Here is a 24,744-nt window from a genome sequence, read left to right as displayed (position 1 = left end):
CTTCACACTGGGAGCCGTGGTACAGAACTCTCGGAATAGATGCTTCTCCTAGGGGTGAGCAGAATTTGCCCTCCCTTGGAAAGGAGGTAGGGCTTTCCGTGGAAGAAGGAAGGTCTCCGGCTGGCGGAGGTCGCAGGCCACTGTGCAGATGACAAAGCCACTGCCGCCAGCCCAGCTGCTCCGGGCGGTCTTCACGGCGGAGGAGGCCGAGCGTAGCTGAACTGCAGGGAGGGACCTAATTACCGCTGAGCCAGGGATCCCAGCCAGGTGGACGAGACACAGAGGAAGGGGCCAGGGAAGCAGGTGTTGACTGAGGCCTAGAGGCCCTGAGGTTCAGGAACACGAGTGTCGGCCGGTGCCGGGAAGTGGGGAGGGGGAGGCCCTGGCAGCTGCCCAGTGGACACATGGGAAGGGGCAGGGCTGGCCATCAAGAGCCCCTCCTCCCAGGAGCCACGTCCTCCTGGCGAGACCAGCACGGCCTCCGAGCTGCCAGGGCCCAAGGGGTTGATCTGGAGATGGGAGCATCCTGCTGACGGCACGGACGCTGCGGCCCCAGAAACTGGGGCGAAGCTAGGAAGCTCAGCTGTTTCCTGGTCCCATGTCCCTGACAAATCCTTCGACCTCCGTTTTCTCATCCCCAAGACGGGCTTAGTAATAGCACCTCCTGCGAGGTCCCTGTGAGGGTTAAACGAGACAGAGTGTGAGGTGCTGCACCTGTGGAACCTACAGTTGTAATGATTAAGGCTGAAAGGACCACGGCAAAAAATGGAACCAGTTCTCCTTTGATGAAACTAAGGGGAAAAGGGCCTCCACAGGGAAAATGTCACATGCCCTGGAAACTGCAGCCCCGGGCACACGGTGAGGGTGCTTTAGGGGGATTTGCAAGCCCAGGAAGGGGGTGCCCGGGAGGCTGTGCCTGACAGGCTCCCCGAGCCGTGCGGCGCCCAGGCCTGGGGTGAGGTAGGAGCCCCCGGACGTTTGCAGAAGGAATGACGTCACCAGGAGAGGAGGGAGGCGGGAAGGGAAACACCCTCCGCTGTGAACCTGGTCGGCTTCTGAAGACACGTTGTCCAAGACAACGTGGCCAGGTCTGACCAGGCTCAGAGCAGAGCTCTGGAAACAGGTGGCCTCGTTCCAGTGACTCAATGAACTATTATCAACATCGTTGTGTTTTACGTAAGCTGGGCTGTGGGACTCAGCTTCTTAAGAACTGCCGTCCATCTTTTGAAAGGTAAAGGACCACGTTTGAACTTATCCTTCGAAAAGACCTGTTCCTAGAGCACGTTTGTTTTCAGAGGCTGGCGTGGCAGCGTGGCAGCTTTGTGGGTGGTGACAAGAGCAGGTGTCCGGCCTGGTTCCTGGTTCCACGGAGGCCAGCTGCTGGTCACAGAGGCAGTGCACAGCACGCAGCTGTGTAGACGGAGGGGCCACGCCTTCATCCAAGTTGGAGGTGAGGGTACGGACCGGATCTTTGCATCCCCTTTATTCTTGCAAAATACGATACAACAGGAATGAGCGTCACTGAGTGTTTATGTAACAGCACTGTCCTAAGAAACCATGAAGTAGGAACTGGTTTCAGCCCATTTCACAGATGAAGACAAGAAAACCAAGAGCTGGGATGTAAACACCTGAAAAATGGGAAGTTACCACGTCGCAAGATGTGACCAAGCCTCCCCGTCATCACAGAAGGAAGGAAACTTACAGAAGCAGAAGTGTTTGGTGACAGACAGCTGCTCTGGACCTGCGAGGGGTGAAGGATGCTGTGTCCATGAAGGAGACAGGCTACCTCCGACCTCACAGCCCAACCCGCAGGGCTCGTGGCCTCTCCACGATGTCTGCCTCCTGCACTGCTTGATCATTGGACATTTGCACTGAGTGATAGCTCTCATTTTATCTGGCACCAGCCTCCTTAGCTGGGACTTTTATACCTATGCGTATAGTAAGTTAAATGCTTAACCAGGAAGCGACGTCTCTTCCCAGAGGCCAAGGGTCTGTTTTGGAGGGGGTGGGGGCCGACCCCGTTTTCTTCGTCTTTAAATTCAGCGCCTATATTCCTAAAAGAGTGTCACCCAGGGTCCTTGCCACGCGCCCTGGTCCTGCTCTCTGTGACCCGAACGTGTGTCTGAGGCTCAGCTGGCCGCTGTCCTCATGGTGAGGATGACAGGGCCACCGAGAAGTTGACACGGTGGCCGGGCTTCCTCCGGCCGTGTGCCTGCTCGAGGGTGTCAGGTCCAGCTGAGCCGGGGTCTGCCTGCCGCCATAGGACCCACGTCCAGGCACCCGGAGCTCTGATGCCGTAGCTCCTGCCCGTGGTGCTGCTTTCCGTGGTCTGCGCTTGGAGGAGCACGAACTCGCATGGAAGCTGTTTCCTGCCATGTGAACCCTGCCTGAGGCTGAGACAGAAGCCCTCCTGGGAGTAAAATGGCTCAAATGCATCAAACGCTGTGCCCTTGGCCGCCAGCCCTCCCAGAACTTTGGGGATGGCCACGGGAAGCCTTACAGGCCGGCCACGCAGGGCATGTGGTCAGAGGTCCAGGGCTGCATTGACTGTCCAGAGCAGGGAGACGGGGCAGGAGGTGATGGAGTCAAGGCCAGAGGAAGGTGCGCCTGCTCAGGTGGGCTGCTGCTGGGGTCATGCGGTGAACCCGAGCCCCATTCCCGTAGAATTGATCTGACCCCCAATGGTGGCCTCGGCAGGCCTCGGGCAGGCCCTAACCCAGAGTTCCCACGTCGGAGCGGCTTGGGGCTTTTCTAGAGCCCCCTGTGTCTGTGCATTTTCTCACCCCAGGCACTACCTCTGTGACCCGGAAACACCTGCCCTCGAGGTGAGCTTGGGGGTCAGAACTGGTCGGCACCCACTTCAGACTGCTCACGGCCCCTCAGGCTCCAGGAGGACCCAGCGACTCAGACAGGACAGTGTGTGTGTGTGTGTGTGTGTGTGTGTGTGTGTGTGTGGTGCCCAGTGTGTGTCTGGCACACAGTAGGCATTTAATCAGTCCTTGGGACCCTTCCTCTGCCTCCTCGGAGTTCTTGGGTGGCCGCCCATCTTCATCCTCGCAGGAGGGTAGTCATCCAGCAATTCCCAAATTGAGAGCAACATCTAGCTCTAAATCCTGCATCTTCTTAAACCAAGTTTACAGTGACCTACATTTACCATTCTCTTAGCATTTTCCTGTCGTTTGAGTCCCAGCCACCCAGGTTCGAGGACTGTGTTTTGTGTTTGTGTTCATGGAAACATTTTATTTTATTGTTTTTTTTTTTTTTTTTTTTTTTGCGGTACGCAGGCCTCTCACTGTTGTGGCCTCTCCCGTTGCGGAGCACAGGCTCCGGATGCGCAGGCTCAGCGGCCATGGCTCACAGGCCCAGCCGCTCCGCGGCATGTGGGATCTTCCCGGTCCGGGGCACGAACCTGTGTCCCCTGCATCGGCAGGCAGACTCTCAACCACTGCGCCACCAGGGAAGCCCATGGAAACATTTTAATAACGACTTGCACAGCTGGTGGGAAGGTGGGCCGTGCAGAGCTTGTCCTCCATCCGTGTGACGACTTCTGGGATCCCAGCCCTCCCCCACAGGCAACACTGCCCCTCACGTGACGCTGTGTCTGGGAGACAGCTCCACGTGAGTGTATGTGACTCTGCTCGTCTTAATGGTCTATATTATTCTGCTGTTCAATGTGCAGTAACTTATTTATCATATGCTAGTAAAGGTCATGAAGGCAATTTTCGAACTTGGCCACTGCAGCATCACAGCATGTGTAAAAATAACTGTAGGTTGAATTTCTGGAAGAACCTAGGTCTTGTTGTTTATTTGGAGAGGCATTGCCACGTTTCCCACCAGAACGTTTGACTAATTGATGACCCCACCAACTATGCAGAAAATGGTACTGTATCCCCAGACCCTCCTGAGGCTCGGGTACCGGCCAGCTTTGATCTTCCACTGGTGAGTGGAAATGCTGTTTCAAAGTAGTTTAGTTTACATTTCTCAAGCCACGTGTGACTTTTCGTAATTTGGGGAGCCATTTATTGTTCCTTCCAAGGATGGTTTTTGAAGTGTCCTGCGGGGATGCCCACCCCAGGGGTAGGAGTTCTCCGTGTTACATGGCACCAACCACAGATGCCAACGCAAGTTTACTAACGTGGTGTCGGAGTGAAACTAGTTCACTCTTGTCTGTCTTCCATGCCCATTTATTAGTCCACACGTGAGAGTCCGCCGTGGACTCAGAGAGCTGGCCTGCAGCCCCTCCTGAGAGCCCTGGCCGCTGGGGTGCAGCCTGTGTTGAGGGGCTGCGATCGTGTCTGCTGCCCACGCTCGGCCGGCCCCTCGGCACCAGGGCTCCTCTGGCATCTGCCACGTCAGTGACTCTTGACAGTTTGGTGTTGATACAAGGCCACGAGTACTGTTTCCACTGCCCAGTCTTGGGGGTGCAGAACTACTTATTATATTTTTGGTGAGGGATGTAACTTGCCATGTTATTATTATTTTTTTTTAAAGAAGATGTTGGGGTAGGAGTTTATTAATTTATTTATTTTTGCTGTGTTGGGTCTTCGTTTCTGTGCGAGGGCTTTCTCCAGCTGTGGCAAGTGGGGGCCACTCTTCATCGCCGTGCGCGGGCCTCTCACTATCACGGCCTCTCCTGTTGTGGAGCACAGGCTCCAGATGCGCAGGCTCAGCAGTTGTGGCTCACGGGCCTAGTTGCTCCGCGGCACGTGGGATCCTCCCAGACCAGGGCTCGAACCCGTGTCCCCTGCATCAGCAGGCAGACTCTCAACCACTGCGCCACCAGGGAAGCCCCTGCCATGTTATTTTTAAAAATCGGATTTATTGTTTAAAGTGCTAGAATGATGCTAGAATGGTTTCCTTGCATGTTAGACCTTCTGCTGGTGAGAAGGTAGGGTAAGATAGAGTAGAATCAAGCATCCGGTTGGTATTTGTTGAATTAGATGGAATAAATCAAACACTAGATTTGGTGGTAAGTCTGTGAGTTAATGTTTCTGTGGGGAAAAAATTGAAACTGGTGTCCAAATAGCACTTGGAAAGTGTCCGTTCATACATATGAACAAGAAGTGTTTCCTGAGTGCCCGGTGGCCTACTGGGACCCCCCTCAAATAACCCTGATGGGATGCCCAGAAAAGAGGCTGCGTGCTTCCAGTCCATCGGTTTCCTCTTGGGAACTGAGTGACAGCAGTTATCAGTCCAGACCCAGGGCAGGATGATCTGATTGTCCATGCACAGACTCGTGTGTAAAATTAATAGGATATAACATGTAGCTTTTGAAATTGCACTAAACCGTGGGGTTTCGCCAGTAATTCATCAGTGGAACACTTTTGCTCACCTTTCTATGCTTGGCATCTGGCACAGCGCTTGGACGTAGGGGGTTTTCAGTAGAAGTTTCCTGAGTGCCTGAGTGAAGTCGATGGTCGGTGTGTTACCCCTGAGAAGTTTTCAATCTACTTGACATGAGGAGGGGGGCATGGCTAGAATACACTAGACTCAGCCAAATGCCAATCACGTTCCTTTGCTGGGTGACGTCTCCATCCTGGGGGGCCTGGTCGGGGAGGAGCACTGTCCTGGGGCGGGCAGGAGGCAGCAGGAAAGGTCACGGCTCCCCCAGGCGCCCTGATTCCGCTCACAGGGTGAGAGTCCGTGGGAGAAACAGGACATGCACGCAGCCTCGAGTGGCTGTGACCCTGGGCCAGACGTCGGGTGGCTGGAGCGCCAGCGTGCAGGGCTGTGTTCCATCCGTGTGTGGCCACCGCGGCTTCTTGAACGAGAAAAGTGACACCTGGTTATTCGTTTGTTCACTTGCTTGAGTGCATCTGCCAGAGGGTGAGGGCACTGGTGACAGACAAGCAGGAACTGAGTGGGTCGTGACCACTGTCCTCTGATGTTTTCTCTTCCGGAGTCAGAGGGGAGGGACCCCGAGACGCTCTGATGAAAGGTGGTCCCAGATCCAGAGGCTGCTCCCCAGGGTGACACCTGGGGTGGCTCAAAACTGTCCCCTCGGGCTTCCCCACCCATAAAGCATGACGGCTTACAAAGCCCACGTAATCGTACGTTGTTGGGGAAAGAGAATCGCTCAGGATCTGCAGTGCTGTCCAGACGTCCTCGGAACTAGAGATGCTGGAGGTGAGGTGCCAGTGTCACGGCGTGCCTGTGGCCGCATTTCCTAACCACTGCTGGGGTGGCGGCGTTGGCCTTATCCCCTCTTTCCCCTCTGCTGGCTCAGCAGTTATAAGTTAATAACTGCCCTGATCATTTTGACGAGCATAGCTCTGCCCTCCTCCCAAGTAAACTCAGAATCTCTGGCTCTGAACCCGGCATCTCCCTCTGACACACGTATTGTCATTGCCCGGTATTTTAGTTTCACCTTAACATTTATACCCTTAAATTAACCATGTTTATTACTGATTTTCACAGTCAGCACTTGTTCAGATTGACTGTTATTTTTTTTCATCACCATCACGCCTTCTCAGTTCTTTGTTTTGATTAAAATCTCCTCTTTTCCAAAACGATATCCTTCTTTCAGTCTTTTAATAGGAAAGTCTCCCTGTCTTTGTCTGAAAATGTCTTTAATTAATCCTCACACTTGCATGATAGATTAGACAAGGATCAGATTCTAGTTAATTTTCTCTCATTACTTTAAAAATACTATCTTCTTGCCTTTGACGCCGTAGCTGTTGAAAAGCCTGTTTGTTGCTGGTCCAGGGGCTGTTCCTTTATGGGTCATTTTACTTTCTTCCTGAATTCTACACCTCTGTTGTTCTGGGACTTCTCTGTGCCTTGTCTTGGTGTGGACCTGTTTTATTGTATATGGGTTTTTTGCGGGCGGGGAAGGGTTGTTTTTCAGTTCATTTTGTTTTTGGCTCAGGACTTACTATGATTCCTGAATCAGAGAACTGCTCTCTTCCATCAGTTCTAGGAAATGACAAACCGTTGACAGTTTACATCTGACTGTCTTCCGTTCTCTCCGTTCTCGCCTCTGGTAGCAAGTGTTGGGCGTTCTTACCCTCCTTTCCGTAGTTTCTCTCCTTATCCCTCCGCCCTGCATTCCGGGGAATTTCCTCAGACAGACCTGTCATCTGGTGTGCCTTGTTTCTCTGCAGCAGAGTCTAGTCTACTGTGTAATCCACCCATTGTGTCTGTAATCTCCAGGAGTGCGTTTTTCATGTGCAGTTGTTCTGTTACTCTTTTTGAAATCTGTCTGCTGTGTTGTTCTTGTCTTATATTGTCGATCTTCCTTTAATAGCTTCAGTTCTTAGAAACGTAGCATTTGGTTGTTTCCATCTAATACTTCTAAGTTCCTCTGAATCGAAACCTGCTCTTGGGTATGTTTGCGTCTGGTGGGTTCTGTAGTTTCGGATCATAAGCTCCTCATAAGTGGGGCTCTCTCTCTCGGAATTTTGTGTCAACCTCAAAAGAGAGGTTTTGAGCTTGATATTCCAGCCACTCCAGGCTGTCATTAAACCAGGACCATCTTTACATCAGTTCCCCACTCAGAGATTCCCAGATGGCGTATATATTGTAAATATGACCCTCAATCCCAGGTGAGGCCCAGGGTCCAAAAGCCTTCCCATCTTGAATCCATGTGGAGACAGGTAAGCTTTCTTGCGGCCTGAACACGTTTTCACTGACGGCGTGGTCTTCTGAGGGTCCTGGTTCATGTGTGGTCTCACGTCCAGCCCCCTGACTCCTGCATGCCAGACTTCCCCAAGGCCCCACGTGGACAATGGAAGCCCAGACCCCGGGGCTGAGGTACAGGAAATCGTTTGGCCCCGCCCCTCCCTCAAAGGCTTGAGTGACTTCAGGTCACGTGCCTCCCTCTTCATGTAGATTCCTGGGGATTTCCCTTAATTTTGTGAAAGGCAGACCATGCCATTTACACAGCGTCTCTAGACATCTTATAGAGGAGGCCCTTCAGTTTACCCCGTTCTTCTTGTCTCGGGGCGCGTGAGACTCATCGCAGGTTAAACACAGTGCAGATGCTGCTACCAGTAAATTTCATGTCCCCTTGACAGTCGCATCTAGGACCCAACTTCATGGTCTGCATAATAAAGAAAGACACCTCAAGGTGGGTCCCTGTGATCAAAGAGAGTGATCAGCCACCTCGTTCAGGCCAGTTCCCGCACTTCCCTTTTGTACGTGGGCAAAGGGGTCACCTTGCTTCAGGAAGTGCCTGCGCACCTGTGTGTGCAGCATAGGCTGTCTGCGGATGTGCACGGACAGGCACCTTGGTCATCAGGCAGGTGGGCCGGTGAGTGGAGCCCGAATGCTAGGGGCTGGTAGCCATGGAGAAATTCCAGCGGTGCGTGTTTTGCAGTGATGATCAAGGCAGCCGTCAGGAGGGGTGGGTACCAGTTCTGTAGCTGGAACGGAAGGGCAAGATGGGTGACATCTGCTAATCCTCCCGCTTCACCCATCAAACCTGGAGAGCTCGTGGGCGTGTAATTTGGGCAGCACACAGTATGATTGACAGCTGAACTGGGGAGAGGTGAAAAATACATTTGATAGTCTTATCTCTTAACTTCTCACCCTAAAAACTGAAAATAATTTTTGATAGATCAACTCTTCTCTCTTCTGCTTTGAACTCCCCATTTCAAAGCAATTGCACGAAGAACACTTGTCAACCAGCTCCTGGCTGTTGTGGCTGACTAGTGAATCTTCATTTTTCCTTTTTCTTCACTGTATTTTAGCTATTTCACCGCTGGTTGGAAGGTCTGGGAAAAGAGAGGAGATGGACATCTAGGCTTCATTCCCTTTAAACAATTTTGGTTGGTGAAGGGAAGATAAATTTGTGTGTCTTGTATGAGCTTTTCCTGTTTTGGTGCCAGTTCTATTCCCCCATTCTCGTATTATTGTTCACGAGCATGTAGCCTGTTAGTTTTAGGAAATTAAAAACCAAACATTCTACTTCCAAAGGGCACTTTTAGAATGTCTGCAAATATTTTCCAATAACGTGCTGTAGAATCCAGAATTTCCCATATGGATATGGAAGAGAAAATCCGTGCCTGTGTTGCTGTCCTGGGTAACCTTTACTGCACTCGCTGGAATTCTTTGTTCTTCCTAAAAACTTCATCAGAAAATCATAATGAGTACATCATTGGTACAGAACAGAAAGGGCTGCTGCTAAGAAAAGACCTACTGCTTTGTGGTGCGCGCGATGCTGTCTGTGTGTTGCTAGGCAACCATCCCTCCTCCTTCCTCTTCCTGAAAGGTTTCCCTGTTAAACCGCTGTCGTCATCTTTCGAGTGAAAATTGTCTCCTCTGGGCTTTTTCATGTCAGTTGGGTGATAGTGAAGGTGTTGGGTCTTAGAGAGAATCTGCTCTTACAATTGTGACTTGGAATTGAATTTTGTAGGTGACCATCTGGTTGGGGAGGCATGGGTGGATGGCCCTTGAAACACATGGATCTGCTGGTACACACATACAGAAACATTATTCAAAACTGCTTTTCAAGAAGATCTTAAGGAAACACTGCCCAAGTCACTGAACGACAGTGAAAATGTAAATGATTTCTTCATCACTCAACTTCTTGTCTGGGGGGGATACCCATCAGGTACCACCCCTCCCCCACATGCTAGAGGTAGCAGGGAGGTCGATTTGGAGATTCTTTTGTCTCCTAGAGTTTGTTTCTGTATTAGAAGATCTTTGAGGGTTGGTTGTCTTAAAACTGCATTATCCTGAATCTTTCTTCCTCTTATTTCCCATCAACTCTGGAATCTAAGGTTGGTTTCCAACTGCATTTTGAACATTAATGGAATTTCTGAATAACTCGTGGCTGAAAGTATTTTTCATGTGTCAAAAAGACATGATTGTGGTTGGAATCAAATTCTTATTTCCTCATTGAATAAAGACTTTTTATTAATCTATATTCATAAAAATTTGTTGTAAAACTAATATTTGCAAATGCATTTTTACATACTGTCTGAGTAATTTATAAAAAGTAAACAGAGGGCCTCCCTGGTGGCGCAGTGGTTGAGAGTCCGCCTGCCGATGCAGGGGATACGGGTTCGTGCCCCGGTCTGGGAGGATCCCATATGCCGCGGAGCGGCTGGGCCCGTGAGCCATGGCTGCTGAGCCTGCGCGTCCGGAGCCTGTGCTCCGCAGCGGGAGAGGCCACAACAGTGAGAGGCCCGCGTATCACAAAAAAAAAAAAAAAAAAAAAAAAAAAAAAAAAAAAAAAAAAAAAAAGTAAACAGAAACATAGCTTTAGCCAGACAGTTTACTTTTCTAGTTAAACTATTCCGATTTCTCTTCCACATCAAAGTCTCAGAAACATTAACTTTTCTTCGTAAAGGTTAACATTGGCTTCTGCACTAAACCATCTATGGACAAACTTTGATTATCCAAAGAAGAGAGGATTTCATTATTGTTAAACACAGAGGTTTACAATGGATGAGAAATGATTTAGGAGAGTTTAATCTATTCAGAATGATTGGGGTTTATCTCTTCATCTTTCTTGCAGTTTCCTCTCAGTTTTCCAGTGTTTTCCGTTTATCTATGAAGATGAGTATATCCTTGGTAGGAATAAGACAACTTAATAGTAATTTTTTGTTGGATAAACAGCTATTGCAGGCGTTTAAAATGCCATGGATAGACATCTTAAACTGCTAAAAGGCAGAAATTAGTAGAAATATCACAAACTTGAACTAATTTTTCTTTAGACTTGTGTTAATGGAAGTAGCTGCAGCCTGGCAGACTGATATTTAAAATCACCGCATTATCAGTTGTGAGGGCTTTCTTTTACTGTTTGTAGACCAAAAATACAAAAAGAAGAGAAGCACACAAAAGATATTTGGTAAAGGCAGGTGGTCTGGATGAATAATGTTTCTTTCATTAACATGTTTCCCATATTAACTGTATAATTAATTGTACATAGCCAAGGGAAGCTATGGAAATTGCATTTTGAGATGTATCAAAGCTGCCTTATGCTTCAGACTTCCATGCAATTTACCGTTAATGAATCCAGAGATGGGAGCCTCAAATCTATAATTATTACTTACTATTTGAATGACAAGCAAAGAATTTTATCAGCAGAGTTTTAAATGAAATGGGATTAGCCGCTAATGTTGAAATTGTTCATCTTATGAAAATAATTTTGAAGAAAATGTTTTAGTGGAAAGAGAGGTCTGAGGAAAGCATTTGCCATTAAAATAGCCATTTTCCAATACTCCACATGAATCTGTCCACGTTTGACAGCAGGGTGCAAATATTTTTGAAAGCGAATGAATATTTTATAGGCTCCAGAGCTGCTCATGCATCCCAGGAATAGATTATGCAATATCCCCAAACATCCTGGCGAAGGTGAGAGGGTTGGTAAGGTAGCCAGAGAAAACAGCGAGGCAGAAAAAATACAATATATGAGAGTATTCTGCAAGAAATTAAAATTTGTTTAATAGCATAGAAGTCTGCCTTTCCCCCTGCTGAGTGCTCATTCGATTTAAGATTGTAAACAGTAAATATTGTTGAAGAAAACTGTAAAACGAAGCCCTGAGACCCGTTTTTCCAAAAGGGTTTCATTGGCAGGGCCTCCGTGGTTCCATGTCTCTCAAGGTGACCCTGGCGGTCACTTATGCCCATGTGTCCACCGTGCAGCCTTGGCCTTGGCTCTGGGGCTGAGTCAGAGGCTGCGGGAGCTGAGCCTCTTCTCCAGGCAGGCTTCAGTGGGTGGCGCACCCTTCATCCATCCAGGAAGCGTTTCTCGAGCACCTAGGCCATGCAGGCTCTGCACCAGATGCTGGAGAGGCCACGAGGGGTAAAACAACGGGCGCACTGTCAGCGCCTGGAAACGCATCTTACCTTTATTTCTTTGTCCTGGCTTTTCCCACTGAGTTGATGGCAGGGACTACAATACCCAGTTTATATTGTCACCCAGTTAGAGCCCGGTGTCCTGTGAACAGAAGAAAAGCAATGTTCAGATTTCCAGAAGCTCTGGAAGGTTGGTCTGGCAGGGACGTCGCTCTTAGGGCCTGGGGCGGACCCCATGCGTGCTCTGGGCTCACAGACCTGCTGGAGCCCCACGCAGGCTGGAGAAAGCAGCTGGGCGCGAGCTCCGGGCGGTTCTCTGGGAGTGCTGGGCTCCCTCCCACGCGGCGCCCAAGGGGAGCGAGCGGCCGATGACACCTGTACAAGTGTGCACTCTTGTCATGTCTTAAAAGCCCTCGTTTTCTCAAACCTAGGATCATCTTGGTTTCATCTGAATACGTCTGAACGCACTGGGCCTATGTTACTCCAATGTGCGAGTCTCTCAGAGGCTGTTTTTGTGTCATCTGGGAACCGGTCCGTGATTGCTGTGGGAATTGAATACGTGGGGCCCAGGTGATCTGAAAGAGCTGATCAGTATTTCCCACCCACCGGGGAGAACTTGCTGCCCGGGACTGTGACTGGTTACTTCGTGCTTCTGACGTGGCTGCGTTTGTGTTTGGAGATACACACGTGCTCGCACACCTCTATATTTCAATAGTTGCCTTATTTGCGTAAGTATAGCTAAATATTCCACATTGGTTTAGTTGTTCGCTGGATTTTACATGTTAAGTTTGGGTTAAGCTATTGGCTGGTAGTTTTCTGTGGTGCTTTGGGCAAACTGATCTTCAGTGAGATTTTGTAGAACAGCTGAGATAAAAACTAGTCTCATCAAATATCTGCACATTTCATCCAGGTAACAAAGCATGAAGATTGTTAGAAATATCAGGGTTGTTGATGGAATTTTCAGATTTCTACCCAGATTTTTGACTTCTGGTGAATTTAGGCTGCGACCTTGTTTCTGAGATGAAACCTTTCCTCACTGTGGTTGTGTGAGGGGTCGGGGGTTTAGACAATTGCTAAGTTTGCAGACGTTTAGGAGGATAAGGAATCAGGCTGGATAACGAAATGAGCGGGATCTGTATTAAACCAACTCAAATCCTCTAATATGCTCTGTTAGTAAATCCTGGCAGTCCTGCCTGCCCTGTTGTTCCCCGAATCCCAGCCCCTGAGCTCCCTTGCGGGAACGTCCAGCTGGTGTCCTCAGTCCCTGCCCGGAGCTGGCGTGACCTTTTCAAAGCGTCTTTATCGTCACATGCCTCTTCCGCGTGAAGCTCCCCAAGGGCTTCACGTTGCTCTTGAAATAAGCCTCAGACCCCTCCCTGTCGGAAAGCCGCCCTGGCTTTCAAGCTCCCGTGGCCCCGGCCACCCTGGCCTCCTCTCTGATTCAGAACTGCTGGACCCATTTCCCCCCAGGACCTTCTCCCCTGGAACACACCCACCGTCCTCTGCGCCTCCGGCCCTTCCCATCTTTCAGGAGGGACCTCCCTTCCTGGACTCCTCAGCCACCCTGCACCCCAGTCGCCTTTACATTGCTGTTTTACATCCTCTTACCACTTACTGTTGTCTGAAGTTATCTTTCTAAATTCTGTTTAGCTACTGGTGTGTGGTCTGTTCTCCAGCCAGAGCATCAGCCCCGTGAGGACAGTGTTTCCGACCAGCTGCCTGCTGGATCCTCAGAACATAAGACATCCCCAGCTCATATGATATGCTTTTGATGAAGTTAGTTGAATGAACAAATAAATGGCCAAACCCACCAACAGATGAGCGGGAGTCTGAAATAATACAGCAACTCTTAACTCTCCCTTCCACAATTAGAGGCGGAATCCAGGTTTCACTCATAATGCCAGGCAAACCTCTTTTGTCTTCAGTTTAAATATACATAGCTGTACATTTATGGAAACAGGGTATAAGTCTCTTAATTATTTTCCATTGCTTATAAGTATTCACCTTTGTATTTTGCCTATGTTCATATAACCTTAATTTTTAAGATGTTAAATAAGATAATGAGGTTCATCAAATTGCTCATTTAAAATTCTTTGAGCTTCTTGAAAATGACGGCCCGAAAATACGAGGTGAAGTTATAGTTGTCGTTACTATTACCACGTGGCTTCTCTCTCAGCATTTCTGCAGAAGACCTTTGTCACCCTCTCCCACGCACACACCCAAAATTATATGGCACTGAAGCACCCAGCATGAAACAAACGCTCAGTGTATAAAAGAACGAGCCTTTCCCTTATTCAGGAAGAGGAGTGGTAAGGACAAAATTACTTATTTTTTAAAGTTTACTAATTAGAACGTTTCCGGAACAGAATGTGTCCATTATTGACATTTTCCACCAGGGTTTCAGTTGTGAGTCTTCATCAAATTGTGATTTTCCTTTTTCATAAATCTATAAATTAAGTCGAGTGCTGGTCACAAGGAGATTTGATGAGCACGTGATTTAGCGCACGAGGGCCTTTGAGAGCATCTCTCACAGGCACAGCCCTCCATGGAGACGACCTGGAGGCTAGGCTCAGGGGTTCCTGACCCCGGGAAACACCCTGCAGGTCATTCAGAAAACTCTCTGTTACAATCGATATGCTTTCTCGCAGTCTGGACCCTTCTAGATTTAGAATACCAAAACTCAAAATTACTATAATAAAAATATAGTCATTGAAGATTCCAATTAGTTAAGCTCTACAAAATAGAGATTTAACTAGTTTTCATGTCCTCTTAACTCACTGCTTTGCGAGGAGTTGCCTTTTCCTTCTCTTCACGCTTCCAGAAGCACGTGGGGTGCACGCACCCCGTCTCAGTGCCACACAGGAGCAAGGAACTTGTTCTCGGGGAAGCTGTCCCAGCAGTACTTTGTAAAAACATGTGGTATTCTCTAAGGCAGGGGTCCCCAACCCGTGGGCCACAGATCAGTACCAGTCCGTGGCTTGTCGGGGACTGGGGCCGCGCAGCAGGAGGTGAGCAGCGGGCAAGCGAGGGAAGCTCCATCTGTCTTTACAGCCGCTCCCCATCGCTCACGTTACCGCCTGAGCTCCGCCTGCTGTCAGATCAGCGGCAGCATTAGATTCTCATAGGAGCGCGAACCCTACTGTGAACTGTGCATGCGAGGCATCGAGGTTGCATGCTCCTTATGAGAATCCAGTGCCTGGTGATCTGAGATGGAGCTGAGGTGGTGACACTAGCGCTGGGGAGCGGCTGCAAATGCAGATCGTCATTAGCAGAGAGGTTTGACTGCACAGAGACCATCATAAATCAATTGCTTGCAGACTCATATCAGAACCCTATCAGTGAGTGGCAAGTGAAAACAAGCTCAAGGCCCCACTGATTCTGCATTAGGGTGAGTTGTATAATTACTTCCTTATATGTTACAATGTAATAATAATAGAAATAAAGCGCACAATAAATGTTATGCCCCTAACCCCATCCGTGGAAAAATTGTCTTCCATGAAACTGGTCCCTGGTGCCAAAAAGGTTGGAGACCGCTGCTTTAAAGCTTTTGTTTGTTTTCTTAGCTCTTCCATGTATTTTGTTTTCCGACTAGAAAAAGGATTTTAAACAAAACAAGATAGCCACGGTTCACAGCCTCCAAACCCACGCAGCGTATTCTGCTTCTCCTTCTATGCTGCTTCTCTGTCCTGGGGTTTTCCTTGCTCACCGTCTCCACCTAAAATGAATGTTAAGTTGGGGACTTTCTCTTAAAGGCTTTGCATTTGGAAGCATAGGAACTTTTCTCTACTATTTTAACAATTTAAAATCTCTATCACTGCACAGGCTGCTTGGTTAGCACACAAAGAACGGGAGCACGTTTCTAAATCACACTGAGACAGCGTGAGAACAGTTTTCAGGGGTCGCTGGGCCTGCAAAGGTTCTATGCGGTCTTCAGAACAGCTCAGCTTGAGAAACAGAGCTTTCGGAGGGTGGATTTGGAAGAAACAGCATTGATTCACATTTATCAGTGAAGCCAATTCTGCTGCCCACGCCCGGTGCTTCTGCTGGTCAGTTTCATCTGTTTTTAACCACGTCCCAATTCACTAGGACAAGGGAAGCCAATTGCCCACTGCAAGTTCACGTGGGAGTGTTTCCTCCTCAAAAACAAATTTCCACGGAGGTGATACCTAAAATGTAATAAGAAGAGAAAAGACCGCATGAATGGTCTTTCATTTATTCTTTCTAATTCCTTTGCTCCCGTTCCTACTCCTTTAGGCTTAGTACACATGACCCAGAGGCTTGGATTCCAAACAGTGCTGACTTTTCCCAAGTGACCCCACGCTGCCAACGCAGGACCGTGCACTGAGCTGGCCTGGTCTGGGTCTGCGTGTTTTCCTTTTTTTTTTTTTAATATGATGTGTGCATAGCTGCTCTGCATCTTAAGTTCCTCGTTTGAAGGCGATAAAGTGGTGCGTGTTTAACTAACTATCCGATGAGACCAGGAGCCCCACGACAGGTGAGACTTTGGGCAGGTTGGGCAGGTGTGAGAACAGAGGGTGAGTCACCAGGTGCGGAGCTTCACTTGTTATTTTTATTGCAGTCAGATGGTATTTTGAATACAATTGTATGGTTTGTGATTCGATTTCAAGCAAATCTTTCCTAAGCTAAGAAACAGCAAAACTACCCTCTGATCACTTAACCATATCTGTCCTTCCTTGAGCTTGAACGGACTACTTTGAATTTCTAATTCCAAATATCTTAGCCTGCCTGATGCATAATATTAATAAATAACATTTAAAATATGCCAGATGCAGCAATCTATAGACAACCAAAATACCTTTTTCATCAAGCAGTTTGCTCTTCCCGCGTCTCTGTGTCCATATGTGCTAAGCCCAGACAATTAACCCCATCTAATTTCTCCTTTCATCTTTTCATATTTTTTGCTTGGAATTTAAATGTCTTACTTTTGGCATTCAAACATGTAGCATAAACATTTCCCTTTAATGTATTAATGAAGACGGGTGGCAATGATTATTTTTAAAGGAAAAAAGGTCATCATCTCCCCAGATGGCAGCAGAAGCAGCTTACTGCTGCTTTTAAAAGCATTCATCTAACTCTACCTGATGTGGTCCCCTCACGAGGAAAGGAAACGTAAATGGCTGTATTCTTATTCTAACAAAAGGTTTGATTGTTGTAATAGGCACCCAAACAGAGAAGGGAACAGAGACAACGCTTTCCTAATAATAATTGCATCTTCCAGAAACCCACCTTCCTTTCCTACACCTGCTCCTCAGAGGAAGAAGCTTGTTTCTGGCAGCATCATTGTGAAATGGACTTTCACTGGGACAGTTTCTACTTGTTTCATGTCTGAAGACTCACAAAGCAATAGAAGTCTCCAAAGATCTGTGTGGACACGGTTTGATGCTGACATTACTGGTTTCCATCTGTATTGATCAATGCAACATGGTGCCAACTGGATCTTAGTTTGCTTGTTTTCAGCAATGGTCCACCATCCTCATGAGTTCTAGTATTTTGTGTTAAAAGATTATTTTCATTATTCTCTTTAATAAGTCCTCTTGCCCCTCCCAGTATGTCACCCTCTCATTGCTAGCGGTAAGAGATGCCAGAATACATCATTTCTGTGCCTTTTAACAGAGCTAAAACCGTGTTGTCCACCCGGGCTCTCGCGGCCACTCCATGTGGGTTTGGTTGGGCACTTTGGCAGCCGGGATCCCAGCTCTGCGGGCTGGATTCAAACGAACTTGCACAGCTCTCCAGACCCATCCTCCCAGCATTCGGAGGCGGACAGCAGCACGCCTGTCCTGCAGCACGGAGGCGGCCAGGGGGGCCGCAGAGCCAGGTGCCCTCAGCTGTTCTTAGAGCAATCATGGTCCGAAGCCCTTGTTGCATGTGGTGAAATAGAAGACTTTAGTAAGTGGGATTCTTTCCTTGTGACCCTGAAAACTGATCCTTGATGTTGACGCTAGTAAAATGGTGCCTGTGAAACAGTCCAGATCCCGACATGATCCGAGGTGCCAGGGCAGAGCCCCACACGGCATCACGAGCTCTTTCCACACCAGAAATCAGCAGCTCAGCTTCACGTCCATCATCTCCTAAACTGGCATTTCCAGTGACTCCTCGAGACTGGTCAGGAAATGCCTCCCTCTTAAACCAGCGATGAGAAGCACGTAGAAGGGATGAGCTCCAGGACCAGCCCTGATCCCCGCGGTGAGGAAACTGCGGGTTTGTTAGAAGGACCACTGTCCCTTGTGGATCAGAAGCAGTGTTGAAACCACGAACTATGTGCTTAGTGGCATTGCTTCTCATCTCTTTAATAGTATCCAGGAAGGTTGACCACACCGACAACAACGTCTGTCCATGGTGATGCCCCTCAAATTCTACACTCAAGCTGTGGTCGGTGGCTGCTATTTGTGGAGACTTAACATATCATATTTCATTAGATAATGGTAAATGTCCCCAGAACTGTGTAGTCACAGAATATAGAAGAGACATTAAGAGATTTTCTAATGAGAATCACCACCCCTTCCATCTGTACATACTTTATAGTTACAAAGTATAGATGATATATTAACTCAGTCAAGCGTCAGAACCACCTTAGAAATACGTACTATGATTCCCGGTTTTATGTAAATTAAGGGTCAGTGAGATTAGATGGTTTGCCCAAAAAGTCGTTGTGTGGGGACCAAACCTTTTTGTTTATCACATCGTTAAGAAGTCTTTCAAAATCAGGCCGAATGCCTTCTCCGTTTTATTAGAGTTGCCTTCCTGTTGGAAAAGTTCCCTTAGGCATTCACAAAGACTCTGTGAGTGATGGGTAGAATTAATCTCCCAAAGATACAAAGTGCTCCTGTGATTAACGAAACTCTATTATGCTCCATATTCCTAGGAATTGCTTTCTTGACCTGAAGATGCTGACAATTTGATCAGAAAACAGTGCAGAATATATTTGAGCGATAATAACAAATTGTGGACACAAGTCTCCACCTTATAATGGCAGTAACACTTTTGTTCCACAGGTTTGGGATTCTGTGTAAAATGATTCCATTAAACGTGGAAGCCAGTGGTTTGTTCAACACACGAGAGCATTTCCTGGAAAGTCATCAGGTGGCACATGGTTCTCCTGGCCCAGAAACTGTTGGTCATTTTCCTACCCAAACGGTCTAATTGTGTGGGCTAGAAAAGGGGATGTGAGCTGGGGAGCTGGAAGGATAAAGTCAGAAATGAGAGGCAAATTAAAGAGGAAAACCTTAGACTGAGCCAATAGCTCATAAAATAGGTCTTGTGAAAGCTGACGCCATCCTCAAGGAGCAAGAAACTCAGAAGAAATGCAGGTCCATCTTCAGCCTGTTGTAAATGATGCTGTTGTGTGGTCGGGGGTCACGAGGTCAGTGTCAGCCGGTTCGGCTACAAACTTGGAAAACCCATATTCTGAAACCTCGGGATATGGGGATTATCTTTATGCAAATGCATCAAACCTAGGCCCTTGAAAAGTATCACAATTCAAGAAGGTTTTAGAAACCTTTGCGCTCAGGGCTCATCTGGAATTAGCTCGAGTGGAATTCCCCTGACAGACTCCAGGAGGATGGACACACAACGCTGTGTCCTTCCAGCCAAGAACCCTTTGGAATCCCCACCCCTGTCACCCAAAATCTAGCTGAGTGTAGCGAGTAACTCTTCAACATTAAAGACTTACTTACTTCCGAACGTTCTTTAAGAACCGGGGTAGCTGTCATACATATACTCATCTGTATAAGCTCTTCAAATTGAACCAACTGGTGCTGAGCCCCGACTCCACTTGACAGAGGTCTTCTGCATGTACGTGGCAGGGGATCCCATTCATCTGGCTGACCCACAGTCACCCACAGTGCTGGTGATTCATCGTGCTCTGCTCTGTGTATCCCAGCGCTTCCTCTGTGCAGGCTGATGATGTTGGTATAAGACGGGTCCCTAACCCCCAGGAGCTCACGACCCATGGAGAAGACAGGCTTCTTACACTAGTGACGGCGCATGGCACGTCCCCAGTGAGGGCCACTCGTTGAGGGCACAGGAGTCTACAGAAGCGTCTCAGGGAGAAAGCGCCAGACCTGGACGCTGAGGATGGTTAAGACCAAAAAGGAAGAGAGTCTGGGAGAAGAGCTTTCTGACCTGTGGCTGCTCCTCCAAATCTGTGAGACCGCCGTGACCTTGGGGCTGTCACTGGGACGTTAGGACGGGGAACCACCCATTCGACATGAATTGTGAAGCTGTTTGTTGGCTAACTCAGCAAGGAAGAAGGCAGCAGGAAATATTTAATGAACATTCCGAAGTCCTTTGGTACTTTTTGGGGCAGTTCTTCCAAGTTTCAGAAGATTCAGTGGCAAACTTTTTGGCATGCCAGTCATCAATATATGACTTTTATCTGGAACACAAATTTCTTACAGAATTTTCCAGGCTATGTTCAATCATTCAACGCATATTGACTGTGTGCTACGTGCATGCGGCACGGGCCCCACCCTGAACAAGTGATCTCATGAGAGGAGGGAGGCCCTGGTGCCCACAAAGCAGACTGGGATCCATGTCTCGGAAATGCAGTTTTTAAACTAGTGTCTGAGGCGGGGGGGTGGGTTGTGGGAAAGCAAGATCAGAGAAGGCAGCGGTGGGCGTGAGGGAGGAGGATGCGTCTGTACTGACCTGCACTTCTGGGTAGATTCATGACAGAACAACCAGCAGGGAGAAAGCGTCCAGAATGGTGGTGACGGGGGAGGGTTCAAACAGTGGGACGTGTTCTTATTGGGACGGAGTAGCAGATTAGTAAAGTGAAGTCTGGACAAAGGACAATGCTATCTGGGCACCCTTGGTGGCTTTTGAAGCAGGTGGTATTGTTACCAGAAATGCCAGCCTGTGAAGGAACCAGAAAGGGGATGTGAGAGAGGATGTAGGAGGCCACCAGCAGCTCTGTGTCTATAAGACCCTCGTCTCAGCATCTTCTCAACTTAAATAAGAAAATTCTATAATATTGATGTCGTCCAAAGCTTAAGCAACGGTTGTCAGAACAGAAAAAAAAAAAAAGCAGTATCTCACACATGTACCAGAAATGGTGGAGTTTATCACAGGCCTTACTGTTTAGCTCCAGGTGGAGAAGTTATCAGCAGCATCTGTTTTCATTCTGCTTTCCTTCATTTTCTACATGTGCTATTTATGGAATAAAAAGTTAGTTGTTTTTTTTTTTTAAACTAAGGCCTCCTCCCATTCCTACCACACACGCCCCCTCATACACACACACACACATGTTAAATGAAAGTATTTTAAATGTCAGCTTTTAGAACACCTACAGTCTGGGGGAAGAACGTACATAGCGTTTAAATGTCATGTTCACTTACCTAATTATTCCAGGAGGGGATGGTGTCTGGGGAGGATCCCTGCACCTGTTCTCACATCCTTGAAGAGAAGGGGCCTCATAGTATTGAGTTATGGCGGCAGGTTTTGTATTTGTGTAAAACACGTTATTTGACTACCAAGGCCTAGCTTCCTGACAGACAACATGAAACATACTCTCATGTCTCAGAAGAAAAACATCTAATCCACAAACATAAAGAGCAAAAGCTCCTCAGACGTGGATGGGAATTATGTCCATTTAATACAGTGAATGATGTTTTGTAAAAATACTAATAGGAAAACAAAGAGCAGGTCGAATTGAAATGACCAGAGCAGGGCAAACACAGACTATTGTAGTAATACATGCTGAGAGGATGAAAAATTTATCTCAGTTTTAATATAATCAAGTGTATCTTTAGATGAGTTAATTCTCAATGAAAAAAGTAATAATGTTCATAACTACAGTTTCCTCCCTGTGTCACTCGAGCTTGAAAACTAGAGTCCCAGTTGATACTTCTTGCCATAAATTTAGAAATTCAAGTGAACTTGCAGCATGATTTCACTTAGTTAAGATAAATGTGAAAAGTTAAACAGCTGCAGTTTACAGGAATTAAGATAATATCCGATGCCCCTTTTGCAGACAACATTTGAGACCTGATTAAACCTGCCAAGGTTTATCATTTTAGAATCCATCACATTTTATTGAAACATTTTATTATATTCATTTATGATGGATTTTGTGAACAGTATTTTCCAAAGTGAGGATCCCAGATCATTTTGCCAAGAACAGTTTTACATCCGTTTGTAAGACTGTACATTAACGAGTCTTGGGGAAAGTAACCACAGAAGCACTGCGACTGTACACTTTACCCAGAACTACCCCTCCTTCCCGGGGACCTCCGCACACACCATATTTTAAGCTAGATAATAAGCTAGTTGGTATTTCCCCAAACTTAAGTGTCATCCTTATTAGGGTAACTTTGGTACAAGAAATATGTATCTGATATTCCATAAGGATTGTCCCAAAAGAAAGCAGTCTGTGTTTACATTTTCTAGATGGTGCCCTTAAGTTTGCTTCTTCCACACCCAAAGAAACCTGTGAGCTGTGTGGGCACCAGGGGCTGGCAGTGGCCGGGGACTTAGAGCTGCTGCGATGTTTCTGTTCCTGATGAGGGTGAGCTTCTGAGGTTCACGATCTGTCCCTGAAAAGGGGTTCATGGTCACAGTTCTCGGTCTTCTGCATAAAAGACCATCTGCTGGTTCCCTAAGCGGCTGGAGCAGGGGGCTGAGGGATATGTGACCGTCACCCAGGGCCCCGTCGCTGGCCCTCCTGGAGCCATACCTGCCAGGGGGGCCCTCAGCTGCTGGGCCAGGCGGTCCCAAGGGTGACTTCTCCCCTGGAACATCGCCCACCAGGCACCCGGCTTCCGAGCTCTGGTTCAGCTCACGTACATTGATACACACACCGGTCAGACCAACATGGATTAGAGTCGGTGTTTGTTGAGTGAATAATACAAAACAGTTCAAGTCGCTGTAGTCAACATTTCCCTGAGAAGTGTGGGACCCCAGCACGACTGTCTGGTGGAGTTTCTTTCCTTTTCTCATGCCTCTCTGTCCCCTGGAGTGGGCGCCGATGAGCCGGGGCGGCCAAGAGCAGTGGGGGGATGCTCTGAGCCAGGTGGTCAGCTGGAGTGAGTGGACGAGGGGCCTGACGGAGGGTCAGGGTGATGTGGAACGGGTGTAAGCTTTGGCCAGACATCGGGGTGCTTGACCGCTGGAGACCTGACCTCGTGTGTACGTGTGTGTTTCATTTTGCTGTGTGGGCATATTTGAAGACCCACAAGCAAGGTATTAGAGGATGGGACCGCTATTTCCTTTGGACACAATAAAGCCACTCGGGTGGGTCCTTTGAAATGCTTTTCCTTAAAATCACGGTCATTTCTGGACTGAACAGGTCAATAAGGTGAGTAGGCAGGACTGGCTGGGGAGTCTTTGTGGAGGGAACGTTCTGGAGGCCTTGGTTTCCCCATCCAGTTCTCCTAGTATCGCTGCCAACAGACGAGTGCCCGACAAACTAAGATCAGAGCAGCTGTGGGTCAAATACTTGGTTTGTTGTTTTTGTTTTTTAACACTGCCAGCCACGTGACGCTGCGCACATCAGAGTAGCCCAGTGTCTTAAATGCATCACCCCCGGTGGGTTCAGAAAAGCCAGCCAATTTCAAGAAAAATGACTTCTGTGCCAACAGAAACGGGAGCGGGGGCAGCCCTAGCGAAGGCCCCGTCTGAGGTCCCTGCCCTCGAATGTGTGGCGAGTGGCAGGATTGTCGTCACCGCTGGTGACACCTGCGCTCCCTCCCTGCACCGGGGCCTGTGCACATAGTCAGCCCTCATCTGGGGACTAAACGGCAGCCATGGTGCCGGGCAGGGTCCCCACCCCTCCTGGCTGTCCCCACCGGGACCCCTGGCTGAGCGCCTGGCCCAGGCTCTGGGGGATCTTGGGAGGGTGTGGTTTCCGTTTCTGTCCAAGAGAAACCACTTGGACACGATTTTGCTTGGATACATACAATAGTTTTCAAACAGTGTGTTCCGTAGTTTTCACTGAAAATATTTCAAACAATTATTGCAACATAGTATCTGTTGGTAACCAGTGGTTCTCTGAGATGGGGAAAAAGAAAATGAGACTGCGTGCAGAGCATGACTTACTGAGATGCTTTCTCAGGCTGAAGTCACTAACAAACACGCTTCTGTTGGCCCTGTTTTGTAACCCAGCTCCAGCTCGCTTCCTCCGCGTAGCACTGCGGTAGCTTCTTCGTGTATCTGAGCACGTCCCTTCTTTGATGCAGAGAGCAGGGTCCTCCCGTACGCGTTTCCAAGCACAGAGGCAGGGCCCGCAGACCCGGCTCCCAAACCTCCCTTACTCCTGACTTGAGAGCCTGGATGCCCCAGCCAGACGTTCAGGGCCCCGGGCTCTCTCGGTCCCCGGCCGCACCGGACACCCTGCACGCGTGCCTGCCCCTCCCCTGCGCTGTGTGAAACCTCTCCCCACAAAGTGCGGCGCCATAAGCCTCCCTGACTGCGCCCATCCCGTGACCTCGCTCCTGGCTGGGCACACATCCCACCTTGGGGCTGGCGCATCAGACCTGGTCTGCGGTGTGTGCGTCTGTTTTCACGGGCGCTGGGTGTTCTCACCGCCCCCCTCGGCACCGCGGTAAACGCAGCGTGACCCGCTTTGAAGCAACCACCAAACCACGGGGCAGCCTTTGCCGCACGCCCTGCGTCTGGTTAGTCCTCGGCCCTGTACCAGGCCCCGAGCCAGCCCTACCCCCCCTCAGCAGGGGAGCTGTGGGCTGCACCCCACGGGCCGCCCGGCGTCCCCGTCACCGCCAGGGGCCCGCGCCCTCCCGGCTGGCGCTCCTGACCCTCGCGCTCCGTTGCAGGCCTACATGGAGGACCACCTGAAGAACAAGAACCGCCTGGAGAAGGAGTGGGAGGCCCTGTGTGCCTACCAGGCCGAGCCCAACAGCTCGCTCGAGGCCCAGAGGGAGGAGAACGTGCCCAAGAACCGCTGCCCCGCAGTGCTGACCTGTACGTACCGCCGGGGCTCTGGCTGGGAGGGCGGCTGGTGGCGGTGGGGATGGGCTGCAC

The 24,744-nt window shown here is 48.8% G+C and overlaps 1 protein-coding gene across 1 annotated transcript in view; it reads left to right on the top strand.

Moving 5' to 3' along the window:
- PTPRN2 (protein tyrosine phosphatase receptor type N2) overlaps nt 1–24,744 on the top strand; it is a gene marked incomplete at both ends in the record, with an annotated part of 706,645 nt that overhangs the window by 620,986 nt on the left and 60,915 nt on the right. Inside the window, one exon of the mRNA XM_079711893.1 lies at nt 24,537–24,684. Coding sequence (XP_079568019.1) covers nt 24,537–24,684 — 148 coding nt within the window. The remainder of the gene's footprint in view (nt 1–24,536; nt 24,685–24,744) is intronic.

The sequence above is a fragment of the Hyperoodon ampullatus genome (genome assembly GCF_949752795.1).
Source record: "Hyperoodon ampullatus genome assembly, chromosome: 9".
In the NCBI taxonomy this organism is placed as follows: Eukaryota; Metazoa; Chordata; class Mammalia; order Artiodactyla; family Ziphiidae; genus Hyperoodon; species Hyperoodon ampullatus.
The sequence above is the reverse complement of the archived record's forward strand: the minus strand, read 5'-3'. Positions and strand labels throughout refer to the sequence as shown.